General features: G+C 47.7%; 7 protein-coding genes across 7 annotated transcripts; 3 read left to right on the top strand and 4 right to left on the bottom strand.

Annotated features, from left to right (window-relative positions):
* Positions 1-7,363: 7,363 nt before the first annotated feature.
* On the top strand, positions 7,364-8,635 carry FSST1_010814 (guanine nucleotide-binding protein subunit alpha; the record flags this gene model as incomplete). Its single annotated transcript, XM_083233884.1, has 4 exons — positions 7,364-7,481; positions 7,590-7,932; positions 7,982-8,538; positions 8,592-8,635. 4 exons carry the CDS (start codon positions 7,364-7,366, stop codon positions 8,633-8,635), a joined length of 1,062 nt encoding a protein of 353 aa, XP_083080510.1.
* Positions 8,636-10,609: 1,974 nt separating this feature from the next.
* On the bottom strand, positions 10,610-11,756 carry FSST1_010813 (DUF3716 domain-containing protein; the record flags this gene model as incomplete). The annotated part of the gene is made up of 3 exons (XM_083233883.1): positions 10,610-10,819; positions 10,874-11,058; positions 11,117-11,756. 3 exons carry the CDS (start codon positions 11,754-11,756, stop codon positions 10,610-10,612), a joined length of 1,035 nt encoding a protein of 344 aa, XP_083080509.1.
* A 773-nt stretch (positions 11,757-12,529) lies between these two features.
* FSST1_010812 (cell proliferation protein CDC123) lies at positions 12,530-13,780 on the bottom strand (the record flags this gene model as incomplete). Its single annotated transcript, XM_083233882.1, has 1 exon — positions 12,530-13,780. One exon carries the CDS (start codon positions 13,778-13,780, stop codon positions 12,530-12,532), a length of 1,251 nt encoding a protein of 416 aa, XP_083080508.1.
* A 393-nt stretch (positions 13,781-14,173) lies between these two features.
* On the top strand, positions 14,174-14,749 carry FSST1_010811 (U2-type spliceosomal complex subunit CWC21; the record flags this gene model as incomplete). The annotated part of the gene is made up of 2 exons (XM_083233879.1): positions 14,174-14,403; positions 14,455-14,749. 2 exons carry the CDS (start codon positions 14,174-14,176, stop codon positions 14,747-14,749), a joined length of 525 nt encoding a protein of 174 aa, XP_083080507.1.
* An 816-nt stretch (positions 14,750-15,565) lies between these two features.
* FSST1_010810 (uncharacterized protein) lies at positions 15,566-16,717 on the top strand (the record flags this gene model as incomplete). Its single annotated transcript, XM_083233878.1, has 3 exons — positions 15,566-15,739; positions 15,793-15,945; positions 15,995-16,717. 3 exons carry the CDS (start codon positions 15,566-15,568, stop codon positions 16,715-16,717), a joined length of 1,050 nt encoding a protein of 349 aa, XP_083080506.1.
* A 462-nt stretch (positions 16,718-17,179) lies between these two features.
* Positions 17,180-18,750, bottom strand: FSST1_010809 (BRCT domain-containing protein; the record flags this gene model as incomplete). Its single annotated transcript, XM_083233877.1, has 5 exons — positions 17,180-17,824; positions 17,876-18,106; positions 18,164-18,267; positions 18,320-18,517; positions 18,567-18,750. The coding sequence occupies 5 exons, from the start codon at positions 18,748-18,750 to the stop codon at positions 17,180-17,182; spliced, it is 1,362 nt and encodes a 453-aa protein (XP_083080505.1).
* Positions 18,751-19,331: 581 nt separating this feature from the next.
* FSST1_010808 (indole-3-glycerol phosphate synthase-domain-containing protein) lies at positions 19,332-21,668 on the bottom strand (the record flags this gene model as incomplete). Its single annotated transcript, XM_083233876.1, has 2 exons — positions 19,332-21,300; positions 21,349-21,668. The coding sequence occupies 2 exons, from the start codon at positions 21,666-21,668 to the stop codon at positions 19,332-19,334; spliced, it is 2,289 nt and encodes a 762-aa protein (XP_083080504.1).
* Positions 21,669-22,100: the final 432 nt, after the last annotated feature.

Genomic DNA, 22,100 nt, shown 5'->3' with positions numbered 1-22,100 from the left:
AAGGTTGAAGCTTTGACTGACTGATGTTGTGTTGGCGACCTGCATGTGTTGTCAATAGTGGGCGCTGCCAAGGTTAGTGTGTACAGACAAGTACTACTTGTGCCAAGGCAGGCATATGGTATCCAGTTTGGATGCTTTTCCTGCGCTATATTTTTTATTTCCTCTTTTCTCTCTAGGTCCTTTTCGTCTGACTATTATGAAATACCTACTATGAGGCCTCTTTGGGGCGCTATAAAATATTGATATCATTCTAGACTTGAGTAGACTCAATAGTAAGTATCCGCAAGCACTAGTTACACCAGACTTTGAATAATAACTTTGCCATCGCATTATAAATACCCGAATTGATCTCAGTGTAAATGTTAACGAGAAGTTGGAATAGGTTAGATAGATATTGACAACTTGAGGAGTCTAAGAGGCACCTCAGCTATCGTATGATAAATCAAACAGGCTACCCTTGATCTGGCAAATGCAGGTACGGATAAGTCAGCTACAATATAACTCCGTGCCCCTCGCGGATCGTTGATTGATCAACCACAGACAGATCATGCAACCATGACAGGACGCTCTCAGCTCCAATACCCTACAGCAATGGTCAGACTTGAAACTGCAACTTTCTATCGCAACTCATAAATAACCACAAAAAATGTTTATTCAACCTACAAGCCACCAGATCTGAGGCTGGGACACCGGAGCAAGCCCGCCATACAGAGGAGTGAACTCTATTGAGCCACAGCAAAGACTTGAAGTCTATCAGCAATCGTAATTGTCGGTCACAGGGCAAGCCTCCATTCTTAACATCACTTCTGCATAGAAATATACTTTCGAGCTTCTCACTCAAGGTCGCTATTCCCGGTGAACCGGCAGTTGGTTGTTGGCCTGTGTCGTGTTTGCTCAACAGCATTGCAGTTGGTGGATAAAGATCCCGTTGACACGAGCCAACTGAACCTTGGAACTGGAACTTTTACTCGACATTCCCAGGCAATCCAATTGTTTGGCCTATCTTCGATTGTTGATTTGCCGCGAGGTATCGTGGCTGGCTCGGGTACTCCTTGCTGGAGGCTGGACTTTGTTTTTGAAAGACACCTCAACCGCCTCAGCCGCCTCCGTCTCGGAGTAATCTTGATTATTCTGGCTTGGATGATTCGGGATTTGTAATGGCCTTCACTTGGGTATTGTACATCGTCGAGAAAACGCTGAATCCTTGTTGATATGTCTGTATCCAAAAACTCACACTTGTGAACATGGGATCATTGACCTACCAGGACAGCATCACCAGTGCAGGAACGTCCAGACCTGATGTTACATCGAAAGGGAACGAGGCAGGGGTAAAGAATACGGAGGCTCACGCAATACTATGTAATTTGTCCGTTGAAGATGATGCCATCAAATGTTACTTTATGGGAACCCATACCTGAACTCACTAGATGACATGCAGGCCAAGCAATAGCAGATCAAAAGCGGAACTGCTTGCCTGCCATGTGCTCTCCTAGTATCTGTTTGAGAAAAAAGTCGAGTCTAGACAGCATCGACTCCACTCAATTGAAATGACTGAGATTGAGTGGCTTCGGTTGTCGTGAAATTGCTTTATTTTATCGTGAAATTTGAGGTCTGAGAGCTTCATCTACTAGCAAGGATGGGCTGGATGGGCTCGTTCCTGTTTGGTACTGAACAGTATCGTACTGTACATGCATCAAACGTTTTGCGGGTGTCTGCACTATCATATATTGGTTACACTAGGCGTAGCATAACGAAACGTTCGTGAAAATGACCATCATAATTTGTGTAGTTTTCCAATCACAAGTGCCTTGAACCTGGGAGTTCAGAACAAGGATACAGCAACCAGTTGCTCAGTTTCTTGACAAAGATCGGAGACCGGGATCTTAGCGAGAGAATTACCGATTGCGAGAAACAAGTAGTTGGATTCTGGCCGATATACATAGACAGCATGGCCATCAAGGAATCGTTACAGATGGACAAGACATCCAACACCTGCCAAACTGATACAAGCACCAGTGAGTGGCCTCGGCTCCTGGGGATCCTCGGTATGCTGCGTGCTGCTCTACTACACATTGACTCTAGTAGCGGACGACATCGTTGTGGCGTTCATCTACTGGGTTCGCGACTCGTTCTACCCGTCAAAAGACCAATGAGCAGCCTGTTCGCTGTGCTTGACTCGGTCACGACGAGGTTATTTACAAGCCTCTTATTAGCAGGAGTTGTATCCGCAGCATACTGTACGGGAATGCTTAACCGAGTGTTTAGCTGTCCGCACATACTATGTACAGAGTAGATACATCTAGCTCTTGTCGGATTTTGAGTGAGATTGTGTTTTTAGTTGCCGATCGTGATAGTGAACTGTACCTATGCAACGGAAGCTATGGAAGCAAGGAGGAAGCTTCTGAAATGACAGCCACTCTACCACTGCACCGTATCTAAGCAACGGGAACGCCCAGACCTCTTTAACAACGGCAAGTGCTCTTGGCTTGCCCATTGACCTCCCAGATGTTGAACAGCTTCGTCAGTGATCGACATGTTTTCGCAGTCAAAATTCGAGCTGACACTTTTGCCCTCACTTCCAATGACTAGATAGATGCCACTAGTAGTAGATCTGGTGTTCAAACCGTGACGCTGCGTACGTATTGGAGCACAAGGTACTTGTTTCCACTTCTTCTGATGATTCTTTGGCGGTTTGGCAGAGGTATTGCAGTTGGTGAAGAGGATCAATTGGTGTCGCGAATGAAATGCGTAGCACAACAATGTGTTGGTGTAGCGGGTTCCTGTTGATGTCGTCAGCCGCAGTACATAGTCGTCCGCACTTGATCGCCCAGCGTATAGCGACGAATCCAACGATAAAATAAGAAAGACTTGGCAGTTTGTCATAAGATTCATGTATTTTCTAGCTCTAGTTCCTGTTGACGCTAGCAAGCGTCAGAGCGTGGACAATCTGAGTACACCAAGGTTGGAGTCGTGTCGGACCGCTCTGATGGTAAGGGGAAAAAGCAATGAAGCAGGGATAACGGCACAAGCAACTCTTTCTAGATGTCTTCTACGGATACAACTGTGCATTGCAGTACAGTGCGGTGTAGAGTTGTGAATCGAATGGACCCCTGATAAATCTCGGGCGATCCCCCTTTCGTAGCGCCTGCAATGACCCTGACCCCAGTCAGGAGACAAGGAGCTTGACGGTATTAAGTGGCCCTGGTGGAGCAGACCATGATGACTCCAGGTATCATGAGAAAACGGATTGACTATGTATGAGTTTGGTTCACTCTAAGTGAGTGCACAGAACAGAACGGTACCGTAGTGCGGAGAATATGGGTACTAAGTTACCGTAGGACACTGGGAAGCGGACGATAATAGAATAAGGCCGATTCGATTCGTTTGAGCGGGACGGGAAGTACCTCGATGCAATGAGCCGACCTTGTCTCGTGCGTGCTCTACATCACATCACACATAATAGGTAGGTAGAGAACGTTGGGGACGAGACGATACAGGTGGGGTATTGTATGTTAATGCTATAAACAAGTAATGAAACCTATAGCAATCAGCAAATGAGGATGAAGAGCCGAGAGATGAAACATCTATAAGTGTGTAGTCTATAATAGATGTTTGTTGATACCTACTGCAATGCGTCTGGGGCCCGCCAGTCAAAACAAATGGAACATGATGCAAAGTACAGAGTACAGCGTACCATTCATAAGATTTGTATAGATACATACCGTGGGTACAGTGTTGCAGATATCGCATCAAGAGTGGACCAATCGCAACATCAAATATCCAGCTCCTGACAGGAACATTCATCCATGTCAATATTTCCGGAGCTCCAGATCGCTCATATATTAGCAACGCACGCGGTGCTGGTCAACTTGTGATGGGTTGGTGAGTCGACGTTTCGGATCAAGTTCCCGCATTGAGCTGTGTTGAGTGATTGGCCATGGGTGTTGCAGGTCGAATCAAAGTCGGATCCGAGCCGAAATTATTAAAAAAGTCTGGAGACCGACACTGAGCTAACTTCTGCAACTCCAAACATCCAGTCCAAAGCCACAGTCCCACTTGCCAGGTCCTGGTTCTGTATGAAGGACGTTTCAAGCCGACTGCACAACAGACTTTGCTTTGTTAAATGTCATGCAGCAGTTCTTCTCAAACCAACAGAAAACAGCTAGACAGCCAGTATGGAGGAGCTGCATATCAAAGAGCTGTCACGAATTTAACTCCATAGTTAGATGTTGAGTACCCCTTATTCTCTAGATCGGTTGGCTATTTCTCCATATGTACAATGTACATAGTTCCTTGGAGCTTGACTGTGATGTACTTCATATCCAGACAACATGTCTGCTCTTTGACAGTAAGGCTGGTCTCACGACGCATGGCGTCTTCATTGAGCAAACTGTTCGGAAGACAATCATTATCCCGGTTTTAATCGACTTTTGCTTTTGCCGTTTTGAGGGCTTTGCACGATGACGTTTGTGAACATGACGACTCACTTTGGCGACATTCACTGATGTGGTCTCTTTTCTTGAATCATGCGATTGCTCGTGGTTTGGCTTTCGATGATCATCCCGTCCGGCAGGGACGCTATACCCCAGCAGGCGACGATGATCCACCAGGTTCTGAAAGGCTAATCAAGTCGTTCTGCAAGCGGACGGGTTAAAACAAGGTGAAGAAACCACTGAAGCAAAACTCAGGACAAGCGCTGTCTTTGGTTTGATTAATTAACGGATACTTTTCCAATTCCGCAACAGCGCTTCGTTAATTAGCTACTGAGACGAGTTCGTTAATGCCCGCTTGTCGTCTGAAGCTATGTTACGGTACCGTAGCATTGCCATGCCCATCTCACATGGATGATATCCACAGCTAAGCAAATGGCACCATTGACTGCTCCACTTGACCTCACTTCGCGGCTTGAATCTGGACCTGACCTGGTTTGGCTTTTCATGTAGTTGATTCCCGGAAGAGGGTTCGCTTGTGCTTGCTCAGACATGGCTGCTCGCAGAGAGACAACGAGTTCCCTTACTTCGAGCTTGGAAAGAGAAGGTGAAGGTGTGCGGTTCTCTGCAGTAGCTAGTGACGGTTGCTTTCTGTTGTCCGCCCTGCAGCGCTGTCACAGCAGATGCAAGGATCAGCATTGAACATTTCAAGTATCCGTAGTTTGAGCGCAGGGCTTCCGCATCATCACCAACCTACGAGAGATCCGCTGGGCAACCAATAGATCGGCGGCATGTCTCTTTTCTTTTGGGCGATTGATACAGTACATAGTATTACAGCACAGGAGTGGGGGATGCTCCGAGCTCAAGGCTGCGCTGAGGACTCGCACACTGTATACTTGGATCCAAGTAGCGGTTCGTGTACCGTATCCATCTGACTGGTGATTGTTTAAGCCAAAGAAAGACCCTGGAAGGATAGCGTACGTCTCGAGAGTTATTTACTGCTTAAAGGCAATTTGGTTACCGTGTTGGGAGAGCCGAAATCGATCAGGCCCTGTTTGTGAATTGGCGCCAATCAGGCGGTCTTGAGTCCCTTGAAGTTTCTGAGATGCGTCGGCCAAGAGGGAAATTGGGTGCATGCAGAGAGAGAGGGTCCGTCCCTGGGAAACCCGCTTTGATACTGTCGGCTTCGATTGCAGGCCGGGGTCCCCAAACTACATGACCTCTAGCTCAGGTACAGTGCAGGTGAAGGAAGGATGTACCGCAGCTGTCGGGTCGAGGTCGTTCGTTCCATGGAAGGTCCATACGACGGACGGCCGCCGGCTGTCTGCTTTAGGGCATGGATGCGCCCAGCTTTAGAAGAACAACCACTAACTCCTTGCGATTATAATGTTTCAGTACTTTTTGGAACGACATCAGAGCTCTTCAAAATGGTCAGACATTTGGTAAGAGATCCATGTCTAGTACTGTGTCTATGCCTGTACCTTAATAGGTATTGTTGGTTATGCGCTATACCTGCTCGCCCAGGCAATGGAAAAGATTCACGAGCCCCGTCGCGATGAGATGCGAATAAATGAAAGCGTCCTGCTAGGGCGCTATAGTAGCAACAGAAAAGACTGCTAACCAACCTAAGCAGGTAAGGTTTACCAGAGAGATACATGATCCATCGCTGGGATCTCCGGCAAAGCTAGCGGTACCTCGCTCTTGGCTGGTATCCATCACTCATTTCATTTCATCTCATTTTCTTTTTCTCTTCTTTCTTTGGCTTCTAGCAGTTCCAGTTCCCATCTAGCTGGCCCGAGTGCACGCCTCTTTTTCCAAGTGGTGAACTAATCAGCCATCATATTCTGATGACGGTCTGCCCGACCGCCCCCCTCTCTCATTGTGATTCTCATTCCCATTTGCATCCATCTAGTCCGTCTCGTCTCATCTTTCTTCTGCTACTGTTGCTTTGGCTTCAAATCTTTCTCTCTCCTTTCCCAGATCTCCGCCTGTCTATTTTCCTATCCCAGCTTTTGGGTCCTTAGGCCACTTTTACCTTTTATACCGTTCCTATAACGCCTAAAAGAAATCCTCATACCCGCCATCGCTATCGCCTTCCATAGCGTTTCGCCTCTCGCATCGGCGTATCGTCGTCACCAATAAAAGATTAATTTGCCGCCGTTACTCTCATCAACAATTGATCAATATCGCAACCAATTGTTGCTCTCGAATACAACCTACCAAGAGTCGCACGACTGAGCACTATGTAAGTATAATTCTATTCTAGCATGACGCTCTATCATCCGGTCAATCCATCTTCATCTTCATTCTCCAAACCATCACTCAGAAAGAATCTCATACACGCCCCCAAGTCTCCACCAACCCCCCAGGCCACCTAAAATGTCCCTACCTACTCTAGCCCGCCTAGAGCCCCCGGCCCCCTCCACCCCCTGGGCCAGGGGATGTGCGAGAGATTCCGCCCTGGGCTGGGCCTTTTTGGCCTGGCGTTCACTGGCCGTTCTACTCTACTCTACCTACTACTCTGCTTTGGTCTTTGTTGGCACGACTCGTGTGTCGTGCCCCAAATTGCAGCCTCCTCCCCCCCAGTTACCACGCTACGCCCAAAGCTACTTCTGCATCTCCTTTTCTCTTCCTACACTCCACCTTACCTCAACCTTACATCGCCTTCGCTTTGTCTCGCTTCTTTTTCCATCTCATCTCTTTTCTCTTCTCTATACCTTGACAAGTCGGAAGTGCTTTCGCTCCGCCATAAACAGTCCTTCGTTCTTCTCGTCACGACCTGCGAGCATTGTTAATAACTAACGTCGACGGCTTTAGCCCAGACCATATCTTGCGACATCGACGACACAGAGAATACCGCGTCGTTCACCTCATTTTATCAATTTCAGTAATTCTTTTTCACCGTTCCGAAGCAAAACCAAACTACCGTCACAATGGGTTGCGGAATGAGCACAGAGGAGAAGGAGGGCAAGGCCCGTAACGAGGAGATCGAGAACCAGCTCAAGCGCGACAAGATGATGCAGCGAAACGAGATCAAGATGCTGCTGCTCGGTATGTTTGCGACCCAGCCAGGCTCCTTTCGCGACTAGAAATCCAACGATTTCGCGATGGACTGCCTGTTATCAAATGCCATAGACTTCTTCTGACGTATTCATCTAGGTGCCGGTGAATCCGGAAAGTCTACTATCCTGAAGCAGATGAAGCTCATCCACGAGGGTGGCTACTCGCGCGATGAGCGAGAATCCTTCAAGGAAATCATCTTCAGCAACACCGTTCAATCAATGCGCGTTATCCTCGAGGCTATGGAGTCTCTTGAACTTCCTCTTGAGGACCAGCGCATGGAGTACCACGTCCAGACCATTTTCATGCAACCAGCTCAGATTGAGGGCGATGTCCTCCCCCCAGAGGTTGGCAGTGCCATTGAGGCTCTGTGGAAGGACCGTGGTGTGCAAGAGTGTTTCAAGCGCTCCCGCGAGTACCAGCTTAATGACTCTGCTCGATAGTATGTAAATCCGGTGCAATTGTTTGTTTGCCCAATTAACCATGCCTAGCTACTTCGACAACATTGCACGTATCGCTGCTCCCGATTACATGCCCAACGACCAGGACGTTCTCCGATCTCGTGTCAAGACCACAGGTATCACCGAGACCACTTTCATTATCGGCGACCTTACATACCGAATGTTCGACGTTGGTGGTCAAAGATCCGAGCGAAAGAAGTGGATTCACTGCTTCGAGAACGTCACTACCATTCTGTTCCTGGTCGCCATCTCAGAATACGATCAGCTCCTATTCGAAGATGAGACCGTCAACCGAATGCAGGAGGCTCTTACTCTATTCGACTCCATCTGCAACTCAAGGTGGTTCATCAAGACATCGATCATTCTGTTCCTCAACAAGATCGATCGATTCAAGGAGAAGCTGCCTGTCAGCCCCATGAAGAACTACTTCCCCGATTACGAGGGCGGCGACGACTACGCTGCGGCTTGCGATTACATCCTCAACCGCTTCGTTAGCTTGAACCAACATGAGACCAAGCAGATCTACACCCATTTCACTTGCGCAACCGATACCACTCAGATCCGCTTTGTCATGGCGGCTGTCAACGGTAAGTTTTCACTCACGATTGTCGACAGACTTGGTTTTTCTAACGTATCCCAGATATCATCATCCAAGAGAACCTCCGTCTCTGTGGTCTTATCTAAATGATTTTTTTTCTTGCTGTCACTAAAACACGAATACCCTCGATCTTAATAACGACACTGCTTAGATGGGCCACGGGGAAATGGCTCACGATTTTTTCTTGTACTCGTCATGCCAAGGGAGCGGAGGCACGGTGTTAACTGCGCGACTCCTTTGGTCGACGTCGGCTACCAATGGTCCGGCTCATCCAATACACTAGATATATCGCTAGTTTTGGCTGCGCCCAGGTTGACCTTGGTTCCGTTTCTATTTAAGGATTTTGCCGGCTGATGGATGGAGTTGCCTTGTATCACAAAAACGTCTTTTCAAAGGGAGAAAGATTTTTAAGACCAGCCGACCACTGACGATAGGGCTGCGAAGGCCAGTGGTCACGGCCGCCCACGACGTCGGGGAAGCTATGATTTGCCCGTTCAAGAGCGTGATGAACGAGGCCGAAGAAAGGTTCATTATTTGCATCTAAACAGTACGGGCGACAGGAAGATGGAAGGTGGTCATCTATTTTGTTTAATTATGAAGCTCTTTTCCTACCATGCGTTCATTGTTCATTCCTCACTGCCTGCGTTGTTTTAGCATTGTCTACACGTCCGCCCATGGTGTTTTTATGCTTAATTCTTAAAATTATCAAGTATATCCATTGTAAAGTTCCCATCGCTTCTACACGTCTCTCATAATAGTAACGAATTTACCGTCTCAAACGCATTCTGCCTTTAAGGTCCAGTCTAAAATTTGGGTTCTCTTGGCTTGACCTTCTTTTCTCACTCTGACGTTTTCTCTTTTTGTTGCCGCATGCTTGTTTCTTGTCAAGACTCACTCAAGCGCTACTCACGCACGTTTCTCAACGGGAACGAACCCGATTCACCCTACAGATGGTTGGGAGTATTGCCTCTGGGGATGAGACATGCATAGATCTGATCTGTATTAGACATGTTGGGTATCGTACGCGGTGATCTGTTGACAGATGAACACAGTCATGTGACTTTATCTCCATGTAGTACCGTGATGGTTTAAGACATCTCAAAAAGTTGTCCCTGCTTGGCCAGGACACCTAGTCAGTTCGCTCATCGTTTCACGTTCAGAGGCCCGATGATGTTGCTATTCTCAATTTACACTGCTATACACAGAGGTTGATCCTGTCTGAACTAGCTGACATGATGTTCTTTGTCTCCATACTGCGCTCTTGGGACGGACGAACCATCCCGGAGCCTCGCAGTAGGTTCGCATAAGAACTGACCGAATGCCGTTGTTTAGCGTTAGTCCAGATCCAAGTCACGCCCTTCTTCCCTCTCCAAAAAGCAAAAACAAAAACTGCATCTCGTATTCTTCCGGTCCTCAGAGATTGCCGGTTGTGCCGATCTTCTTGCTGAGATCTATGCCGTTGCTCTCCTTTAACGCATGAGCGTGCAGTGACGAGGTGAATCGGCAAAGGCATAAATGCCGATAGTTGTTGGTACAAGTTCCGTATAAAATCAATCGATCCAGTATGATAAAGAAAAGAAGAGAAATCTCGCAAAAGGAAATAGCGTCAAGTGTTGATCCTGGGACAATACGAGGGACCAGTGAATACAAACATGCAGTGTTCAATCTTCTCGTCCGGTTGTGGGCGAGATAATTTTCCAATCGTCAACTTGGGACATGATTCAGAAAAAGTTGCGACAAACTCATACCGGTTAAGATGCTTAACCATGAAGATTCTGTATGTCCAAGGATCGAGTTGGTATATAAATGAGCCTAGCACATCAGTTAGTCAACGATTGCAAAACAGGACCTCAAGTGTTGAGACTTACTGCTTCGGCTCTACTCTAGTGAATATTTTTTCTGGTTTTCTTCCTTCCGTGTTTTCTTCTCTTCTGTTGAGTTCTTGTTGTTCCCCCATTGTCTGTAGCCTACCAAGGTTTTGAGCGTGAATGAATACTGGCTGATTCAACCCCAGGAAGGGCGCCCGTTCACTCAAGGTAACAGCATGATGATAGGGTGACTTAGTTCTCATGGTCGGAAGCAAGCTCTTCGACACTCGAAAGGGCAGGGGTGGCCATCTGAGTTGTACGTTGGGTCATCATGAGGTGTCCCTGAGGGGTTTGGATGAACTCTTGGAATTCCCCAATACGGTTGCCAAGCTCGATGGCAGCACTTTCGACTCGGCCGATGAGTCTATCCATAGGATTTGAGGAAATTCCACCCGCGATGGCCTCGTTGATCAGGTTTGCGGTGGTGCTAGGCAGATTCTAGTTGCTAGCACCGACGCCGATACTCTGTAGGCGATCAAGGGCGGTCTCTTGCTGAGCAGGTGACTGCTGGTTGTTGTAGCCCAAGTAGTATTGGCCAGAGCCAGTGAGCATAGAAGACACACCCATGGGCAGCGTAGGCATTCCTCCGGGTTGAACCATGGGGAAAGGGGCCGGTAGAAAGAAACAAGTCTGATTGTTATCTATGTCGTTTATTAGCGTTGTTCCTTGTTGTATTATTAGCTATGGGAAAGAACTTACCGTGGAAAGTGCAGCGAGAGCCGCTGGCGTTGTACCAACAGTTGGTGCAGCTACCGCACATCTCCCCGTCGTAGATAACACACTCTTTCCAAGGTCCGTGACCACCTGAGCAGTTCTTGCAAGGTTGTTGAACTTGTACGCCGGTAATATGAGCGAGGAGAGCTTCAGCGTTGCTACGTCGCGTCATGTTGAGGTTGGTCTTTCGGTTACGTTGTTGAACCGGACGGAGTGACTGTTCATCATACAGTCTCTTGGTGAGAGCGCTTTCGATGTTCAAGGATTTACCAAATAGTCGGAAGGCGGCCTGACCAGCGGTCTCGCCCTGATAAGTAATGGGCACGAGTTGGTAGGTCCAACCGGGTGGTGCTGGCTCCTGAGGCATGGTGAGAGCCATGTTCTCTAAGGCGGGCACAAGAGAGTTGCCCTCGCCATCAGCAGAATCATTGAAAGGTTCATCAGAGGGTGCGTCTCCAGCAGTTGACTGGTCAACCTCAGAACCATGAGCGGTCTCCTCGTCGTCACTTTCAGATTCGTGAGCCCGCTCCTCCTTGACGGACTTCTGGAGACGTCGAGAAGAGCGACCTGCGATAGGGTTCTTTCGGGTGCTCACAGCAGAGCGTTCACCCTTGGCCTTGGGCATCTTGGTGATGTTTTCGAAGAAAATGAAAGAAAATTAATGTTCTGTTTTTCCCCTCCGCTGTAGAGATAGGTAGGTAGTGAGGTTGATATAATTCAAAGGTTGGCTTACACAAAAGCGTTTAGAAGACAGACGGTATGGAGTGTATTTAGAAGTGAGATGAAAAAGGATGTAGATGAGTGGTTATTGTGATAAGGTTACAGGGAAGAAAAGTGGAAGAGCAAGGGAGAGAACACGAGCTAGGGGGGTGAGTAGGAGGAGAAGAGGAGTGAGAGAGCGCGTTGTGAGAACCGGGAATAACATACTAGGGTGACCCACAGTAAACAGAGCGCGTACGAATAACTAATTTGCACGGTGCTGTATCGCGTTTTTACGTGATTTTAGGGCATCATTTTCGCGGTCTGCTATTATGAAATTAAATGATACCGCGTACGCCTAGACGTTGTACCTTAGGTAGGCTGGTAGTTGGCCTCCTCAAGTGATTGTGAGTAGTGGTGGTTCTGATCATCAAAAGAATCATGATATCAAGCTACACTGTAAAGATTCACTACTCCTATGTTTCGCCTTGTTCTGTCTCAGTAAATTGAATTTGTACAACAAAACATAAAGGCAAAATATGTCTTTTACTCTGGTAGTTGACCTGCATACATGCGCTGTGTTTGAATTCTACCTGTTCCAGTAGATACCCAGTCCAAATTGGGTTGCTCTTACGCAGTGAGATGGTGTATGTTCATATCATTTTTACTTTAACAACTTGTATTCAGTCCACAGGTGCTCTATGTGCCAGCACCAGCAGCTTTTTCCCAAATACCATCTCCTCGTCCTTCGGTGAGTTCCTTCCACTGCATCGCAAACTCCATTAGCCCACCCTGGCCAGCCATGCTTGCATCGACAACCTCCTTTGGCAGCTTATGGGCCGAATATTGTGGGCTGCTAAAGTTATAAGCAGCAGGGTCATCCTTCTCTATGATGCGAAACTCGGGGCGCATATCAGGGTGATACTCGATCTCTTCGTCAACATCCTCCCCTTCAGTAGCTGTGTCGTCACCACTGACATCCGGACCAGCCTCACTGCTCGATGTGCCATATAGGGGTTTTGGGACATCTATTTCCAAAAGCTCCTGCCATCCGAAAAGGAGACTGTCTGTACGAGTGGCCCATGGGTTGATGTCCATCAGTCTAACCTTTCCAAGTCCATCATTCTCGAAGGAGTTCTCCGGAACGTAAACATCGAAGACGAAGCTGGCGTCAGGGAAAGTGAGCCTCAATTTGTCATGGAAAAAATCCTTGATCTTGCGCCATAGTTGTGGCCGAATCTGCTCGAGGAAAGCGTAGTGGTTGAGATCTCTTTGTGTAATTCCGATAAGTGTTCGGTGCTTGACAAAGCAACGAAACTCGAGGGCAACATGAGGAGAGAAGAATGGCCTGAGAACAAGAATGGGTGCATAAGGCCGCGAGGGGGGTGCCGAAGTGCAGTCGTCGAAGGCATGGTCGAGATCATGAGACACAAAGGAAGACGACTTGAGAAGCAGATAGATATCATTGGGTGTCGTGCATTTGAGTGTATTCTGGTGAGGTGAAATCCACTTTGCATCCTTGGGTGATGACCAGTTTAACTTTGGTGCCACTGAGCCACCCAATTCAGCAATTGTCTCCTTGATGAGATTATGTGTCTCTTGGAATCTTTGGTTTGGTGGCAATCTCTCGGGCTCATCATCTTCGTCGTCTGATGATTCAGGATCTTGGGCTTGTGGTCTCGCAGATGTGTTGGATGATGCATGCCACTCTTCCTCTGGTTCGTCTTGATGCTCATCATCGTCCGCCAAGACAATACCATCTTCATGAAGGTATTCAATGAAAGCTGGGGGTAGAGGAATTATACGAGACTTGAGACAAGAGCTCCTATACTTGGGGAACCAAGAGTCGTAGGAGCAGTTTTGAATATGGTCTTTGGTGACAGGGGGGAAGACGAGTTCAGGCGCTTCGCCTTGGTTCTCAGATTCAGCTGATGAAGGAACGTGAGGCATCTTGATCTTAAGAGGCGGTATAGGGTCCGAAAACTTTATTTCCGTATCCCTAATGTAAGCTTAAATGATACTGGTTTTCAGGAAAATAAATACCGAGTCGCTCTGATATAGGTATCCAAGTGTTGACTGACTCACTTACAAATCCCGTCGAAATATTCTATGCCCCTCCAACATGGAGGGGCGACAGTTCTTATCTTATCAGTCGGGAAGGGTAGGCGGTGAAACACCGATACCTCTTGGTATGGCAGAGAAGGGTCCTAACTACATCACTTAGATCCACATGTCGCTGTCGCAAACATAACAAAACTTTGTTGCAATAACATTACCATTCCGCGTCAATCATCTCTTCTATAGGTAAATCCGTTACATCTTATAGAACCGAATCAATCAGATATGTCTGACAACGTTGGTCTCAACACCCCCCGAGGCAGTGGCACCTCGGGCTATGTCCAGCGCAACCTTGCTCACATTAAGCCCCGGGACTACGGCGCCCCTTATCCCAAGGACCTCGATAGCTTGAGACATAAGCAACGGCAACCAGACAAGGGAATCCTAGAGCATGACCGCAAGCGCGAGGTCGAGGTTAAGGTCTTTGATCTCAGAGACAAGCTCGAGGAGGAAGAGTACGTTCTATAATGTTCCCGTAATACCTCTACTTTTGCTGACAAACACAGGGTTGATGAAGATGAGATTGACAAACGATGCGATGAGCTTCGTCAGAAATTGCTTGCTGAAATGAACTCAGGGAGACGGGGAGGCCCCAAGAAGTCATTCAAGCAGCACCAGGTTCACGAGATGGCCGATGCCAAGATCAAGGAGAGCGAGCGACTACGGAAAGCATTGAAGATCAGTGCTGACTACGAGGAGGGTGGTCACTGGAAGCGACAAGAAGAGAGACTACGCAGCGCCTTGGAGAAGGATGGCAATGAGGAGGAAGAGAAAGTGAAAGCGAGCCCACCTAGGGACTAACCCAGTCTGAGAGTGTGCAGCTGACTTTGATTCTTGTCTTTTGGTCACTGTCTTGAGGAGATTAACTATTTATCGGCCGACCCAGATCTGTACTCCCTGTACTACTGCGGGAGACCTCGATCTTCGACGGCTGGACGCATGGAGAGAAGCGGTTGCTGTATGCATGGTTAAAGACTGGAGGATTGTCACTTCAAATCTTGTTTGTTTGCTATTCTGCACATGGCGCAGGGCGTTCGAGACTTTGGGACTGAGTTCGGGTATCCAGATGCCCTTCCGTTTTGGTTTGCTGGTATAGGGTAATTTTACATCAAACACTGTCTGCCTTACGAATTACTAAATTGCTGCATGAATATGATTCTCGGTGATACAAAAGTAATGCTCTTGTTTCTTTGCGGTTTTCTTTATACTTAATTCTATTTGGATTCCCTCATGCTTGTGAATGGAGTACAATTAAAAGTGGTGAGGTCTGAAGAAACACATCGCTAACAACTGCTAAAACTAAACGTTAAACCTGCAAGTGGTTGGTAATTAAAATAGGAAAATACGTATCTGTCCTAAACGAAAAGGACGGGAGAAAAGATATATAAGTAAGAATATAGTAGTAACCCTTTCATTAGAATTGCTAAACTGTATCCCATTATATTATGCGTACAACTCGAGGGATGTGGTGTAAGTTGCGACGTGGCTTACCACAGGGTCGAGCCACAAGGACCCGCTGTAGCTTGAGCTTCCTTGAACCTCACACGTCACTGAAACACCAAAGACAGTCGCAGAGACAGCGCAAATCCAGGAGATCGACCACCGAAGAAAATAATCATGGCGCGACTTTCGCAATCGACAAGCCCGTCGCTTAACAGAAGCGCAATCGATATTGCTTCAGCAGAGCTTGGAACCCTACTCTCGCGATTACAAAAGACTGTTCTACATACCGATAGCGACCGCGAACGAAGACTACGATCCAGCGAGTTTGAGAGAGCAAGGGTGGCATCTGTAAGAGCGTATATGACCGTTTTAATGTGAACATGACCTGACATTGGCCACAGAACCTTGAATACGCACGGAATGCATTATCAAAATTGGAACACGATGCGCTGGCAATCAAAGCTCCAGGTCGACGAGCTGAAGTGCAGGGAGACTTGAACGGCAAACGAGAGCTATTAGAACTGCTCTTAGACCGACTAGAAGATTTGAGACAAGTGAGTGTTGACCTTAAAAGTGGTTGACAATTAGCTGACATATCGATAGGTGGCTCTTGAAGAAGAAGACGACGATGCAAGTACCGATGAAGAAGACATTCTCTCAGAGATAATACCCACACCGAGCGACAGTATGATGGACTCTATATCAACAGGACAGCCAACTGAAAGCTCGGGACAAGACGACGATGCAGAATCAGAACCCCCAGAGACAACGGAAATACCAGTCACAGCAGTTCCAGCTCCAACTTTGCCACCAGTGCCCGCCTCAACAGCAGCCCCTGAGACTACCCAACCTGTACAACATACTCAAGAACCTACTCAAACATCACAAACACTCAGACCACGGGGTGCAAATACATCGCCTTCACCTTCCTCACACTCAACCGCACGCGCTGCCCTCTTTGCCAACCGCGGCAAACCCTCCACACCCCAAACTTCAACAGCCACAGCAGAGGCCTTGCTTGACCGTCAACGTTCTGAACAGGAAGGTCTCTCCGAATCAATCTTGCAGATGGCGGGTGCCCTAAAGTCAAGTTCACAGAGGTTCTCTGATACCCTTGAGGCTGATAAGGACGTGGTAGGTCGTGCGAGTGAGGGTATGGATAAGACGGAGCAGAGTATGGAGGCAGCGAGGGGTCGAATGGGCACGTTGAAGAGGATGACGGAAGGAAAGGGATACTTTGGGAGGCTCAAGTTGTATGCCCTGGTGTACGGTCTTATGCTCGTGTGTTTCCTGGTTGTCTTCTTTATGCCAAAGTTGAGATTCTAAGGGAGTTGGGGTTTGAGACGTAATTAACCCACGATATCATCGTTATTGAAGACGACGTAGTCACAGCCTACTCTACACATAAACTTGAGGATTGCAATACGAAGCTATATCTTATGTATAAACTAATGCCACTATCCTGTCACAACGAGTCCTGGCTATTAGTTATTCGCCCCATCTTCAAGGTGTTGTAAATATGCTATAGTTTGCTAATTAGTAATGCATCGAAGTGCAAAATGAACATCAGTCAGCTAGTCTGTACCATGCCTGAGCAATGATCTTTGTCCCCTTGTAAAGCCTAACTCCAAATTCAAAGCCTCCTAGCAATAGTTACCATGATCATTGCTTACTTATATTCTTAATCTTCCCCGTTACTCTGATTGGTCTCATAGAAAAGCCGTCTGAATAGCCCTAAGCTGGGCGAGGAAGCAAGCCTGCGAAATCACCCAGCCTCCCGATGGATTCCTAAGTCAATGGTTCTCGTGATTCAAACTCCAGCGAAATTCCCATCCCGGTATCTTTGTCAATGATCACGGGAGGGTCGCTGGAAGACTCTGAGATACCATTCTCATCGATGGATGGGGCTGGGGTAGCAGGTTTGGCTGGAGAGGCAGGAGTGTCCTCAGGGTCTGGAGAATTTGAACCAACCGAGGTACTTTTGGCATCTGCCTCCGTATCATGTGGAGGAGTCTCGAGTCTTCCCTTGACTTGTGTGCTGCAAAGTTCAGTTTCGATAGACTGCGTGTCGATGGTAGGAGTGACATCCTCAGTTGGTGCATCATCTGGATTGTAAGGCGAGGTCATTGATTTCGCATCATGTTTAGGGCTTCCGGGACTAGTATTAGAGTTCTGCTTCTGCTCTGACTTGGACTCTTGTTCGGTTTCCTGATACTCGTCTTCCGAAACAAGAGTAGAATCAGGTGGCGAAGTCATAACAACGTCTTCGTCTTCAAATGGTCTTGGACCCGCATCAGATTCGTTCTCCGATGAGTCTTTCGTGCCCTCAGAATCCTCGACCGGGGGCCACGGGAGTCCTAGAATCTCCGCATTGATCTCTCGGCAATAGTCAAGGTCATGTCGGAGACGCCGTCCGATAGGTCTTCCTTTGGCCTATATACCATTAGTATCTTGCATTGGAACAGATCCAGGGGATTGGTATACCGGAGGAGTATACTGAAAGTAGGCACTTGGCTGCGTATTGGCCAGACTCACACGATCTTGCCAGTCAATGCCTGTCTTCTTCTTGAAGAAATCCATGAAAAGGTCCATCTCCTTCCGCCATAGCCCTTCATAAGGACTAGGGCGGTGATAGGACGGCTGAGTGCTGCCTTTCCGCTTAAGAAACCGGGCTGCAAACAAGTACAAATGTGGCTTTGCATTGGATTCCCACAACTGGGCGGATAACATTAATATAGGGACAGAAGCTACGTACGACATGATAGAACTTACGTAGAGGGTATATTTCTGGCCGATCTCGCCAGTCGCTTCATCATTTCGAGTGATGTCAACCTCGTAGACAAAATTGAGGCGGTCTCGATAGAGATGGTAGAAGTCTGTGATATTGTCAGCCTGAATCATAAACAAACAATGAAGAGAGCGCCGTACTTGTGTTGACAAATTTCTTGCCCTGTTGAATACCCTTCTCCCATCGTTCTTTCTCTCGTCTTTTGGCGTTCAGCTTTGCCTGAAGGCTTCTCATGGAGTAGTCTCTCTCTGGCAACCTCTTCTCATTGACCGTGGAGAATTCGAACCAGTCGCAGTGGATGATCGGAAAGTTCTTGTGACGTTTCAAGGCCTGTTTGACTGTTCGTTGTAAGTAGATGCAATTGAATCAGGTAAAATAATGATATACTTCTAGGGACCTTGTCATCCCATTGCTCTCTGGTACAGAGGAGATGAGTGACAGTCTCGTCGAAATCATCGAGGAAGACGCCTTTGCGTAGAGAAGTCCATCGCTTCACATTGTCGACGGTAAATTGTCCAGGAAGAGGTCCCGCAGCGGCGAAGATCTTTCCTTTAAATATTTGACTCGGCATTGGTGTTGCTTGATTGTCTAGAGATGAAGTTGGTAAAGGAGAAAGAAGTAACGGAGAGTCGATGTAAAGCACGTGCTCGTGTAGGTAACAAGAACCTGGCGATAGGTAGATACTGAAGGGATAGAGCAGGATATAATTGAGCAAGTTGAATCAAGTCTTTAGTGGGAATAAGGGAAGGAAGGAAACAAAGATAAAGGGTCAGGGGAAAGGGGTAGAAGATTGAATTGCTTGGAATTGATCGAATTTGAGATTGAAGCGTGTGAAGAGATGAAGAGATGTTAAAGAGAAAGAGAGGAGAGAGTGAAGAGATAGAAGAAATGTGGATTGGAAAGATTAAAAAGTAGTAAAATAATTGCTGCCTGCGAATTTGACTATTTCCACATAATGAGAGGCAGAGACAGTGAATAAGAGTTGCAGTGCCGAGCAGCTTCCAAAACCGGCAAACGCCAACGCCAACAGTACACCTACGAGTTACCCAAATTTTAAGTGAGGTTGATCCGCACTGTCACAATGACTATACGAATAGATTTTAAATTTTCATTTCAATTGGGACTCCTTAGTAAAGAATTCTATTTTACCTTCTATCGAATTTCCTTAGCAGCCTTGATGAATGCCGTGATCTTGTCGAGACTTTGCTTTCCATCCTCCTCTACGCCACTGCTCACATCAACACCAATCACGCGATCAGCTAGAGGACCCAGAGCCTTGACAGATTCAGCGACATTGTCGGGGTTGAGGCCTCCTGCCAAAAATATCCGGAGTTCAGGATCACTCTCAAGAACAGCTTGAACATTGGCAACGTTAAGAAGCTTTCCAGAACCAGAGCCCGAATCGAGGAGAGGAACTGTGTGGTATCCGCGACGACCAATGCCAACCTGACCTGGTTTGAAGCATCGGACAACTGGCACAGGAATGAGATTGGCCCACTCAATAGGCTCATCACCATGTAGTTGTACGAGGTCAAGGTTGTATTGCTTTTGTTTCTCAAGAACCTCGTTCAGGGGCTGGTTCTGGAAGATGCCGACAAGCTGAGGTCGGGGGCAGCGGAGCCTCTGAGTTGCAGCCTCGAAAAAGTCCTTGGCTTTGTTATCTACTGCTGCCACTTGTGTCTCGTACTTTCGAGTGCTGGGGTAAGTGTGCACAGCTTCTGAAATGGCAAGGGCGGTCTCGTGAGAGATGCACCGCTTGGCACTAGGAACAAGACAGATGCCCACAAAGTCTGCCCCTGACTCAGCGGCCCTGCGTGCAGCTTCAGCACTTCGAGTGCCGCAGATCTTGACGTATAGAGACGATACGGCATCTGTCTTGGCTGCGGGCTCAGTTCCAGAGCACAGCTGACTGATGAAAACACTGGCGTCGGGCGCCTTCATGATGGCTTCACCGACAAGGACAGCATTGACACCATCCCTCTTGTTCATTAGAACGTCGTCGTGAGTGTTGATGCCGCTAAGGGCGCAGATGATTGTGGATTCTGGTACCATGCTGCGCAGCCGGCCGGTTGTGTTGAGATCCACCTCAAAGCTCTCCAGGTTACGGTTATTGACGCCGATGACCTTGGCGCCCAACTTGACTGCTGTTGTCATCTCTTCAGCATTCTGGACCTCAACGAGAGGCTCCATTCCCAGCTGGAGAGAGTAGTTGTACAGGCGATGCAGAAGTTCAGTGTCGAGCATCTTGACGATGAGGAGGACAGTATCAGCGCCAGCCAACCGAGCCTCGAGAATCTGATACTCATCAAAGATGAATTCCTTTCGCAGAATCGCGGGCCGGTTAGGCATACCGTCTAAAACTTGTCGGACTGCCCTCAAGTCCTCGATGCTACCCTTGAACCACTCAGGCTCTGTAAGAACAGAGATGACACTGGCACCCGCCAAGGCGTACTTTCGAGCCTGGGCAGGAGCAGAGATGTCAAGAGCAAATATGCCCTTTGAAGGAGAACCACGCTTGATCTCAGCCATGAGAGCAACATCGAAGGGAGACTCTCGTAGCCGGCTAACAAGGGGGATCTGGGGAGGGGCGGCATTCAGATCATAAGCGACTTGGAGGTCCTCAAATCGCTGAGATGGAATCTGCTTCTGAGCATCCACGGCAGCCTTTCGGCTTTCGTAAATTCGCTGCAGGATATTTTTGTTCTGTTCAGACTTGGGCGCTGTCGAGTCGTCGCTGGCAACAGTACCGGATTTTTGGAACTGGGTGTTTTCCTCCCAGGTACCCCCTTGCATGCGAAGGAAGTTTGTGATCATGGCTCGTCCACCTTCGGTCAAAATACTCTCAGGATGGAATTGAACACCCTCAATTGTGTACTTCTTGTGACGCACACCTTGAATGACACCAGGAGAGCCATCAGGCTTGGCAACCCAGGAGGAGACCTCCAAATCCTCAGGCAGAGTAACATGGGTACCGGCAAGGGAATGATACCGAGTGACTGGTACACCCTGGCTCAGACCAGAGAAGACACCCTTGGAGTCATGGGTCAAAGGTGAAGTTTTGCCGTGAAGCCACTCACCAGCGGAGCTGACTTCTCCACCATAGACATTGAAAATGCATTGGCTGTAACGAGGTTAGAGGCAGACATCTTGCAGACTTTCAGAGACTTACAGTCCCATGCAGACACCAAAGATTGGAACTTTGCCTGCAAAATGCTTGATGACATCGCGGCTCACTCCAGAGTCAGTCTCGGGATGACCGGGTCCAGGACTAATAATGATTTGAGTGGGTTTCTTGGCAATCAATTCCTCTACAGTAATCTTGTCATTTCGATAGACTGTGACTGTAGCTCCAGCAAGAACAAGGTACTGATAAATGTTCCAAGTGAAGGAGTCGTAGTTGTCAATGACAATAAGGTTGGAAGCGGTTGGGATTGGAGGTGAGGGATCACCTTGGTGAGGAGAGTGATCAATAATATCTGAAGAACCCATTTTTGAACACACACACAAGAAGAAAAAAGAAAGATCCTTTGAAGATATTATCTCCTTCTTGTTCGATTGATTCTCGTGAGATCAAACGGTGGTGTTGAGAAAGAGTGACTCACCTGGGTTAATAAACCATCAAACAAAGAAAGTGAAGTCGCCTTTGTACAGCTCACCGGTACACGGCAATTGAATCCGCACTGGTCTATAGGTGCAGGAACAATGCATTTTACAGTGTGCTCTACAGTGCATTCCACGCCCAACCCTAAGGTGGCCAAGGTCCGATAAGCGGTTGCAGGTGAATTAAGGGCTAAACGCCGGCTAAACCAGCTCTCTAGCTACCAAAAAGTTGACCTTGTTCAGCCAAAGCTCATCGCGACCAGGCGCGTCAACAAGCATCAAACTTCGCATTTACCCTAGTCAAAAGGTAATGCATCGCAT

Source organism: Fusarium sambucinum, chromosome III, assembly GCF_050947815.1.
Source record: "Fusarium sambucinum isolate potato_lamoka chromosome III, whole genome shotgun sequence".
In the NCBI taxonomy this organism is placed as follows: Eukaryota; Fungi; Ascomycota; class Sordariomycetes; order Hypocreales; family Nectriaceae; genus Fusarium; species Fusarium sambucinum.
This window is presented reverse-complemented; position numbering and strand designations above follow the sequence as displayed.